The 11,774-nt window shown below is 39.5% G+C and overlaps 1 protein-coding gene across 2 annotated transcripts in view; it reads right to left on the bottom strand.

Moving 5' to 3' along the window:
* The window catches only part of pcdh11 (protocadherin 11), a 287,556-nt gene that overhangs the window by 241,049 nt on the left and 34,733 nt on the right, over positions 1-11,774 (bottom strand). Inside the window, exon 4 of one of the 2 annotated variants that reach the window (XM_024383455.2) lies at positions 6,627-7,328. The exons of the other annotated variant lie outside the window; for it this stretch is intronic. Within the exon in view, the coding sequence (XP_024239223.2) occupies positions 7,245-7,328 (84 nt within the window). The 3' untranslated portion in view covers positions 6,627-7,244. Of the gene's footprint in view, positions 1-6,626; positions 7,329-11,774 lie in introns of those variants that run through there. 2 annotated transcript variants of the gene reach the window in all.

Raw genomic sequence — 11,774 nt, 5'->3', positions numbered from 1 at the left:
GTGCATGACACAAGTAATTTTTCCAACAATTGTTTACAGACAGATTATTTCACTTATAAGTCACTGTATCACAATTCCAGTGGGCCAGAAGTTTACATACACTAAGTTGAATGGTTGACTGTGCCTTTAAACAGCTTGGAACATTCCAGAAAATGATGTCATGGCTTTAGAAGCTTCTGATAGGCTAATTGACATCATTTGAGTCAATTGGAGGCGTACCTGTGGATGTATTTCAAGGCCTACCTTCAAACTCAGTGCCTCTTTGCTTGACATCAAGGGAAAATCAAAAGAAATCAAATGAAAAGAAAGATGCTGGAGGAAACAGGTACAAAAGTATCTATATCCACAGTAGGTCTATATCGACATAACCTGAAAGGCCACTCAGCAAGGACGAAGCCACTGCTCCAGAACAGCCATAAAAAATGATGTGGATATATTGAAGCAACATCTCAGGACATCAGTCAGGGAGTTAAAGTTTTGTCGCAAATGGGTCTTTCAAATGGACAATGACCCCAAGAATTCTTCCAAAGTTGTGGCAAGATGGCTTAAGGACAACAAAGTCAAGGTATTGGAGTGGCCATCACAAACTCCTGACCTCAATCCTACAGAAAATTTGTGGGCAGAACTGAAAAAGTGTTTGCGAGCAAGGAGGCCTACAAACCTGACTCATTTACACCAGCTCTGTCAGGAGGAATGGGACAAAATTCATCCAACTTATTGTGGGAAGCTTGTGGAAGGCTACCCGAAATGTTTGATCCAAGTTAAACAATTCTAATTGAGTGTATGTCAATTTCTGACCCACTGGGAATGTGATGAAAGAAATAAAAGCTGAAATAAATCACTATTATTCTGATATTTCACATTCTTAAAATACAGTAACTGACCTAAAACAGGAAATTTTAACTAGGATTAAATGTCAGTAATTGTGAAGAACTGAGTTTAAATGTATTTGGCTAAGGTGTATGTAAACTTGAGACTTCAACTGCACATCCACTACATCCAACTGACTCTGTGTTGATGAAAAGCCGAGAAAAAATGAGAAATCCAAGATAATTATTTACAATTGTAATTGAGTTGAAAACCCTTTAAAATTGAGGAAAACTTGAAACTGAGCCCTGGCTGGTCAGCAAACTATCCCTAGGCAAGTGGAACATGACGGACAACATGATCTTATGGAAGCTTGTAAATCAATGCTAATGTGAAGAAATATTGGTTCTCTGTATTGATAGCCGCATCTCACTAATGTAGTACTGATTTTTGCAGGAATATGGCAGTATAGCGTTACACATATAAGAGGGGGCGATTGACCAAGCTAGTCTGATTGAAGATTTTAGCGTTTTTGAAGGTTGTTTGGACTAATCATGTCATTTTTCAATGGCCCCTTGATTATGACAAACACAACATTATATGATCAATTAGAGTGTATTTTTTGGCAGATCTATTCTCTGTTTGATTAAGCAATAGGAGTAATATCAGATTGTACAAGAGAACATACACTCTCTGTATCACATTTTTATTCACAATTAACATTGTGGAAACATATAGAGGATTTGTTCAAGTCCAAGAAGGGCTATATCCTATATCCTAGTAGAATTACCGTGTGTGTGTGTGTGTGTGTGTGTGTGTGTGTGTGTGTGTGTGTGTGTGTGTGTGTGTGGACAAGTCAGTGCATTATGTGTAATCCAACTTACAATATATGTCCAGCTTCCTGGGCTGTTAGATGAAATCTTACACGAGGCCAGGTGCTCAGGAATCATGAATCAATACGTCAGTGACAGGCTGTAATACAACCAGTAGACAACCTTAAAGTCATTTTTACAAGATGATTAAAAAAAAATCACTGAGAATGTTCTCAAAAGGGCATCTGACTGGAATCACAAACAACTTCTTAGAAAAGACTCTAGAATCCGAATTTGTATATTTATTTTTCATCAACTGGATGAAAGTCTGCAATCAAAACGGTCTGTGAAAGCTCTTCCCTTTCTGTTGCTTTACGTAAAGTGACGCGTGAAATTAATAGCGAATCCAGCCATAAAACTTCATCTTTCATATATCTTTCGTAAAAGACATTCATTAAACAAAAGAATCTAACTCATACGGGTTTCCTCACATTTTTTTATATTTTTTACTTCCTGTATTTAATTTAGAGCATACTGCTAATGATATTGAGGATGTCTGACTGTTGTCGTTGCATTCCTGTTGTTATATTTAGATTAATTCTTTCCTTTTCCATTACTTTTCCCTATTACCCAACCTAATTCAAGTCTGCAAACTTTAATATGAAAGTCTAAAAGTGGAAATGGGTACAGTTTTATGTTTTACTTTATTTTTTTCTCTCAATACCTTAAAGTATAACTGACAGCGTTGTTTTCCTTGTTTTCACAAAAGTCCTGTTTGCATATTTTCCATCATAACTTCTGATTAAAACTGTTCCCGAATGAGAGATGGATATCTAAACTGTTTAATCATTTCTTCCCGCTAGTCGAGTTATGTTGTTGCAAGAATAATTGGACATACAATTATTATTGTGTGTCCAACTAACCATTCCAGCAACACAGAAGTTGTGAAGGGCATTGGCCGACGTTGACCTAGACAGAAAATGTACTAATCATCGTATAGATGATCTCAAGGTTATTTTTATTCTTAATGGGATTCTGTTATAAGTAGAGGAAATTAAGGAAAGAAGGACAGACAGTATAATATAATGAAGGACAGACAGACAGTATGATATAATGAAGGAAGGACAGACAGACAGAGACAGTATAATATAATGAAGGAAGGACAGACAGTATAATATAATGAAGGAAGGACAGACAGACAGTATGATATAATGAAGGAAGGACAGACAGACAGAGACAGTATAATATAATGAAGGAAGGACAGACAGTATAATATAATGTAGGAAGGACAGACAGACAGAGACAGTATAATATAATGAAGGAAGGACAGACAGACAGAGACAGTATAATATAATGTAGGAAGGACAGACAGTATAATATAATGTAGGAAGGACAGACAGACAGAGACAGTATAATATAATGAAGGAAGGACAGACAGACAGTATGATATAATGAAGGAAGGACAGACAGACAGTATAATATAATGAAGGAAGTACAGACAGACAGTATAATATAATGAAGGAAGTACAGACAGACAGTATAATATAATGAAGGACAGACAGACAGTATAATATAATGAAGGACAGACAGACAGTATAATATAATGAAGGACAGACAGTATAATATAATGAAGGACAGACAGTATAATATAATGAAGGAAGGACAGACAGACAGTATAATATAATGAATGAAGGACAGACAGTATAATATAATGAATGAAGGACAGGCAGTATAATATAATGAAGGACAGACAGTATAATATAATGAATGAAGGACAGGCAGTATAATATAATGAAGGACAGGCAGTATAATATAATGAAGGAAGGACAGACAGTATAATATAATGAAGGAAGGACAGACAGACAGTATAATATAATGAAGGAAGGACAGACAGACAGTATAATATAATGAAGGAAGGACAGGCAGTATAATATAATGAAGGAAGGACAGGCAGTATAATATAATGAAGGAAGGACAGACAGTATAATATAATGAAGGACAGACAGTATAATATAATGAAGGAAGGACAGACAGTATAATATAATGAAGGAAGGACAGACAGTATAATATAATATAATGAAGGACAGGCAGTATAATATAATGAAGGAAGGACAGACAGTATAATATAATGAAGGAAGGACAGACAGTATAATATAATGCAATGAGAAGGTCCAATGCCCTGATTAATAAGAAGAGTCATGGGAAATGTGCAGTACAATGCAAAAAGACTTTAATAAATTCCAGAAGCTCACACATACATAAACAAAACATTTATATACAGTTTTTCTTCACATAATTGGCAAATCAAAGTTAATTACAAAGAGTAATGTAAGGAGCATATTGTACTTCACATTGAATAAAAGTGAGGTTGGTATTTCATCGTCATCTGTCTCCCGTACAACAGAAGCTGTCTTGTCTCATGTATTCATGTATGTTTTTTCTCTTTTCTCCCAAAGATCGGGTACATCTAATGATGATTGCAGTGCTAAGATGCTCTGTATAGTTCACACTGTGTTTCTACTCAGTAGTGTTACATTTGATACCATAATTACATCTGATACCTTCTCCAGAAATGATTTGAATCATTAGGAAGGTATCGTATATGTGCCACACATACTGTACATACAGCCTCGTCTACCAAAGCAGTCTCTATCATAAGACAACCATTAAACATCATGACTATTAACAACAGTGCTAACCCACCAAGCTGTTTATTAGTGTAGTATTGAAGATAGTAATTAAGATCAGGACATGACTCCAAGTGTTTACGCAATGCAGTAGAGGCATATATTTGTGTGGATACCAAACCAGAAACCAAAAGATCCTTCTCTCTTCCTAAAGTCACCTTATTGCTGCTAATAAATCGAAGCCTGCTGAACGCTGCTTGACCTACATCTACCCGTGTAGGTGTTCAATGTTTATCCTTCCTAATTTCATTGGAATAAATAATGCGTCAATATAAATTAGTGCACAAGAAAAAAAAAAGAACAAAGTTTGCATTATTATTTTTTGCTTCAGACCAACCAAGTGGTATCAATGAACTGCCTGAGTTTTACCATTTGGAATATTCATTTTAAATTTGTAACACTATATCTCACAGGTTAGATCGGCTGTGACTTGTGGAGCTGTCTCGCTGACTCCGATACACTAATGTTAAACCATGGTGCTCTACTGTGGAGCTGTCTCGCTGACTCCGATACACTAATGTTAAACCATGGTGCTCTACTGTGGAGCTGTCTCGCTGACTCCGATACACTAATGTTAAACCATGGTGCTCTACTGTGGAGCTGTCTCGCTGACTCCGATACACTAAAGTTAAACCATGGTGCTCTACTGTGGAGCTGTCTCGCTGACTCTAACTGACGGGGCGGCAGGTAGCCTAGTGGTTAGTGCGTTGGACTAGTAACCGATAGGCTTGGATGATCGAATCCCCGAGCTGACAATCTGTCGTTCTGCCCCTGAACAAGGCAGTTAACCCACTGTTCCTAGGCTGTCATTGGAAATAAGAATTTGTTCTTAAAACTGACTTTCCTATTTAAATAAAGATACAAAAAAAAAAACTAGGTGCTCTGCTATGAAGCTGTCTAACTGACTCTAGTACAGGTTAAACCATGGTGCTCTGCTATGAAGCTGTCTAACTGACTCTAGTACAGGTTAAACCATGGTGCTCTACTGATAAGCTGTCTATCTGACTCTAGTTAAACCATGGTGCTCTGCTGTCTATCTGACTCTAGTACAGTAAGGTTAAACCATGGTGCTCTGCTATGAAGCTGTCTAACTGACTCTAGTACAGGTTAAACCATGGTGCTCTGCTATGAAGCTGTCTAACTGACTCTAGTACAGGTTAAACCATGGTGCTCTGCTATGAAGCTGTCTAACTGACTCTAGTACAGGTTAAACCATGGTGCTCTACTGATAAGCTGTCTATCTGACTCTAGTACAGGTTAAACCATGGTGCTCTACTGATAAGCTGTCTATCTGACTCTAGTACAGTAAGGTTAAACCATGGTGCTCTGCTATGAAGCTGTCTAACTGACTCTAGTACAGGTTAAACCATGGTGCTCTACTGTTAAGCTGTCTAACTGACTCTAATACAGGTTAAACCATGGTGCTCTACTGATAAGCTGTCGATCTGAATCTAGTACAGTAAGGTTAAACCATGGTGCTCTGCTATGAAGCTGTCTAACTGACTCTAGTACAGGTTAAACCATGGTGCTCTGCTATGAAGCTGTCTAACTGACTCTAGTACAGGTTAAACCATGGTGCTCTACTGATAAGCTGACTAACTGACTCTAGTACAGGTTAAACCATGGCCCTCATTTATGAACCAAGCCTTTCAGTCCCTTGTGATTGTGGCTCAAAGTAGTAAACTCTATTATGAGGTACAATTCCCTACTGTCCCACGGTGACAATCAGTAGACAATGTGGTGTTCCAGTCCAGTGGGCCATGCACTAGCCACACTCTTTAGTACTAACAGTTAGCTGTGGTGTTCCAGTCCAGTGGGCAATATATATTAACACTAGCCACGCTCTTCACTGCTAACACTAACTGTGGCACTGTAAGTGTATGGGATGATACGAGGTGATCATTGACATAAAAGTACAGAACAGTCACATAGTAGGCCCATGAGCAGTAGGCCAATTTGCTGTAGGCCTATTAGCAGTAGGCCAATTTGCATTAAGCCCATTTGCATTAGGCCAAGATTGCAGCATCATAAATTACAAGTCACTATATCCATGAGCCCCCCAAAAAAAAATAGCGAATTCAATGGATTCAAAAGCAAGTGAAATAAAATAGCCTCTTGGCACACTCTTAGAAAAAAAGGTGTTATCTAGTACATTAAAGGGTTCTTCAGCTGTCCCCACAGGAGAACCCTTTGAAGAACCCTTTTTGGTTCCAGGTAAAAACCCTTCTGAGTTTCATGTAGGACCCTTTCCACAGAGGGTTCTACATGGAATCCAGAAGAGTTCTAACTGGAACCAAATAAAAGGGTTCTACATGGAATCCAGAAGAGTTCTAACTGGAACCAAATAAAAGGGTTCTACATGGAATCCAGAAGAGTTCTAACTGGAACCAAAAAAAAAGGGTTCTATGGGAAAGGTTCTCCTATGGGAACAACCTTAGAAACCCATACGGAACCCTTATTTCTAAGAGTGTAGGTCAAACTTTACTCAAACAGAATCAATAAATATAAACAAAGTCAACTCTGTGATAAATATACATACATATAAACATACTTTACAGAATACAGTACAGAATAACTGTCCATTGTATTTACAGGGCGGTGGGTCATACCGTGTGTCATCATCTAGGAGATAGATACGAGATAAGTGATGCTATAGGGTTTCTGTGAAGTATTTCAAACCTCCTACAGGATTAACAAGTAGAGCTTTGTCAAGTTTCAGGCAGGCAACAACGTGTCTTCATTTCGGTGAAAATTATTCAAGTAAATACTTCTTTTTTTTCGCCCACAAAAAAATAAATAAAACAAATTAACATATTCCTTTTGATGGTTGGTGTTTTGAGGCTGTAGAGACTGTATAGTATGAGATTCACCTCTTCGTCTGTGCCTTCCTCCCTCTCTCTCTCTCTCCCTCTCTCTTTCTCTCTCTAGGTACTCGCAGCTAGAGATTGATTTTTATCCTGTGGCAGCGACTTGTACCTGAGCCACAGAGTGTGTCATAGAGTGGTGGTTTCAGTGCCGTCTCCTGTAATATAGAGAGACAGACAGATATAGGGAGATTGAAGTTACAATATAATCCAGCTCTTAGAAATCTAATCTGTAGTAGCTGTTAAACTCTATTACACTCGGAACAGTGAATACAAATCTCTAGATCATTTGTATTCAATTTTAAAAAATACAAAAAAAGCATTCTTCAAGACACACCTGACAATCAGGTATAATTTCCTCGCCAGATGAAGTCCTTGAAGAATACTACATGAGAGCATAAGCTTGTGCATTTTACTGTGATTATCAGAGCATGCAATTCTCTCTTCAACTGATTTAGCTCCAAATGTGAAATGACATCCACCACCCTACTGCAACACTTCGTTTTAACCCTGAACACAGCATTTAGTCTCATACTTTAAACCTTACTCTGGCACCCTACAGTAAGGTCCTCTGATAGGTACACGTCTGAAATTCATTTGGTCTGCCCCAAAATTTAAAAAAAAGACACATCTGCCGATATCTGGATGATCACGTTGAATCTGATCTTGCGCTGCTGCTTACGTTAGGCATATTAAGTATAGAAGCACTGACTTTTGCGCGAAAGAAAAACTGTTGCACGTGAAATTTCATGTGATTTTTCTACATGTGAAATCATGTGATTTTCTGTAAAGGTAACTATAACATTTAGCTAGAGTGATTGTTTTAGGAATATATTGTACATGTACCACAACAACATAATCACGTCCGCAATCCTTTCAAATGTTCATGTTCTGAGATCATAAGTTAAATGGTAATGTCTGTGTAAAGTATGTTAAGTATGAGTATGTTAATAGGGCCTGCTAGCTAGGAAAATACACAGATCACAGGAGGTTGGGTCTGACATCAACAACTGACCTGGTATGCACTATGGCTCTGCTAGCTAGGAAAAATACACAGATCACAGGAGGGTTTGGTCTGACATCAACAACTGACCTGGTATGCACTATGGCACTATGGCCCTGTGGAATATAGGACAAACAAAAGAGCATATTGGCCTTTTTGCTGTTGCATATTCATACCCGTGTCTGTGATCACTCAGCCAGCCAGGGAGGTTGCTCACTTGATCTGCCACAACTAAAGCACAGATGGAGACAGAGGTTTCCCTCACGTCACCGGGAGGGGGATTGACCTCTAAAACTACCGGCTGGAAACAGGGAGATAGACAGAGATAAAAGAAAAGGAAGGAAGATATGAGGGAGGGAATAAAAGAGAGAAGGGAAGCTAGGGAGAGAGGAAAAGAGGCTATGGTGCACTGAGCAGCATTGGATCCTACCAAACAAAGCTCTTAGGATATTAAGATACCATATGGTGCCATAAATATGTCGTCTCTGAAGTCTTTTTTGACAAGCTTCCCTCTTTAACACCTACATCCATCTGACCTTCATCTGCAAATCTCCTGTGTCTCCTATTAGGATTCAATGATCGTTTTCTGTCATATCCTTTATCCTCTAGCTGCTTTAGGTAAGAGGTCAATGGAAGAGGCACGCAAAAGGAACTAAATCACTGTCTTTCACTTTCATGAACAAATAAAAACATCACAATCTGCTTTATCCTGTATTTTGGACTTTTTGTATTACAGGTTTATGCTCAGGGAGATTGAGCGGTGTCCACTTGCCATATGCTGCTTTTGTTAAGGCCAGGCTGACTTGAACGGATCACAGTTGTGAATTCCACACTCAACAAAAACATTTTCATTTTACGAGATGAAGAAAAACATGAATGTTAATATTCTGGGGAGCATTAGAGAATGTATCTGAACTGTATCAATGTTAAAAGAGGAATCTATTGGAGCGAGAGTTTACAGACAAGTCAAAAACTAGGAAGTTGTAGCCAGTATTGTCAGTCATTGGCTGTCAGAGGTCCAATAATATTAAAGACCTAGTAACTGCCAATGATATTTAGGTATACCTGATATAATCTTAACAATCCTAAAGGACATTGACTTCTTTCCTCTTGTATCTATTATCCTCTCCCGAAACCTAATTACAGAGATTTTAATCATATTGTATGATGAGTGATTAACCCTTTTATTCATTTAATTAACCTTTTGAGCTCTAGATTCTCACCAGACCCTTGCATTACTTCACGTGTAGGCTTTGAATAAGCACACTTAGCTGTCACATCTAATGCCAACAGGGAGGCCCTACTTTTCAAAACGCTCCAGGTGACAGGAGATTACAACGGAGATAATAGATATACCATCGTCCTGACATCTCTAAGGTGGTGCTGGTCTTTCAGTATGAACAACGCTGTCCCACTTTAGACCAAAAGCATGTGTTTGACAGAATCTGACCAAATATTATGACGAATAATTACGCCATCATAAGAAACAGAAAGTGATTAAACTCGCAATGCCTGACTAATAATTACCCCATAAGAAACAAATAATGATTTGATTCAACTCGCAAAGCCTTTTTTCAGATTAGCAAGCCCTGAAATACACAAGATAGAATATACTGATGGAACGGTTGATACGGCACATTACAAGGACGGAGGAGAACGTTGACTTAGTCATCAATCCATTCAAATTCAGATTAGCTGAAAGGAGAAATATTTCTCACTGACGAACAACATCAGTGACATGGAATATTTGAAATACACCATTAATGTCACCCCCCCCCCCCCACACACACCACCCCCGCCCCCCACCCCCAAAAACACAAAAGAATACATCAGAATTGTAAAACATTGGTTAAATATTTGTGCATATTTAAGAGGATATTTCAAGGCAGGGCATAACCAGTATGTGTGCAAAGCCATTCTGACAACTTGACAGGGAGCATTACAAACCCAAGTGAATTATATGTTCCTTAGTACGCTGTACTGGCTATGCAAGTAGGCGTACGTATAATGTCCCATGGCAGTGTTGCTTTTAAATGGGTTTTTCATTTAAAAAAGTGGGTGGGGAAAATGAATATCTGCTCTGTGTGGGTGTCTCTTCAAATGTCTACGTACTTAAAGCAACAGTGGATAGTGGTCCTGTGGGGTAGAGCAGGGTGCTTGTAATGTCAAGGTTGTGGGCATGGTGCTTGTAATGGCAAGGTTATGAGCATGGTGCTTGTAATGGCAAGGTTATGAGCATGGTGCTTGTAATGTCAAGGTTGTGAGCATGGTGCTTGTAATGTCAAGGTTGTGGGCATGGTGCTTGTAATGTCAAGGTTGTGAGCATGGTGCTTGTAATGTCAAGGTTGTGAGCATGGTGCTTGTAATGCCAAGGTTGTGGGCATGGTGCTTGTAATGTCAAGGTTGTGAGCATGGTGCTTGTAATGTCAAGGTTGTGGGCATGGTGCTTGTAATGTCAAGGTTGTGGGCAGGGTGCTTGTAATGTCAAGGTTGTGAGCAGGGTGCTTGTAATGTCAAGGTTGTGGGCAGGGTGCTTGTAATGGCAAGGTTGTGAGCATGGTGCTTGTAATGTCAAGGTTGTGGGCAGGGTGCTTGTAATGGCAAGGTTGTGGGCATGGTGCTTGTAATGGCAAGGTTATGAGCATGGTGCTTGTAATGCCAAGGTTGTGAGCATGGTGCTTGTAATGTCAAGGTTGTGGGCATGGTGCTTGTAATGTCAAGGTTGTGAGCATGGTGCTTGTAATGTCAAGGTTGTGAGCATGGTGCTTGTAATGTCAAGGTTGTGAGCATGGTGCTTGTAATGCCAAGGTTGTGGGCATGGTGCTTGTAATGTCAAGGTTGTGAGCATGGTGCTTGTAATGTCAAGGTTGTGGGCATGGTGCTTGTAATGTCAAGGTTGTGGGCAGGGTGCTTGTAATGTCAAGGTTGTGAGCATGGTGCTTGTAATGCCAAGGTTGTGAGCATGGTGCTTGTAATTTCAAGTCTGTGGGCATGGTGCTTGTAATGTCAAGGTTGTGGGCAGGGTGCTTGTAATGTCAAGGTTGTTAGCATGGTGCTTGTAATGCCAAGGTTGTGGGCATGGTGCTTGTAATGTCAAGGTTGTGAGCATGGTGCTTGTAATGTCAGGGTTGTGAGCATGGTGCTTGTAATGTCAAGGTTATGAGCATGGTGCTTGTAATGGCAAGGTTGTGAGCATGGTGCTTTTAATGGCAAGGTTGTGAGCATGGTGCTTGTAATGTCAAGGTTGTGGGCATGGTGCTTGTAATGTCAAGGTTGTGAGCATGGTGCTTGTAATGGCAAGGTTGTGAGCATGGTGCTTTTAATGGCAAGGTTGTGAGCATGGTGCTTGTAATGTCAAGGGTGTGAGCATGGTGCTTGTAATGTCAAGGTTGTGGGCATGGTGCTTGTAATGTCAAGGTTGTGAGCATGGTGCTTGTAATGTCAAGGTTGTGAGCATGGTGCTTGTAATGGCAAGGTTGTGAGCATGGTGCTTGTAATGTCAAGGTTGTGGGCATGGTGCTTGTAATGTCAAGGTTGTGAGCATGGTGCTTGTAATGCCAAGGTTGTGAGCATGGTGCTTGTAATGCCAAGGTTGTGAGCA

Source organism: Oncorhynchus tshawytscha, linkage group LG21 (genome assembly GCF_018296145.1).
Source record: "Oncorhynchus tshawytscha isolate Ot180627B linkage group LG21, Otsh_v2.0, whole genome shotgun sequence".
NCBI lineage: Eukaryota > Metazoa > Chordata > Actinopteri > Salmoniformes > Salmonidae > Oncorhynchus > Oncorhynchus tshawytscha.
This window is presented reverse-complemented; position numbering and strand designations above follow the sequence as displayed.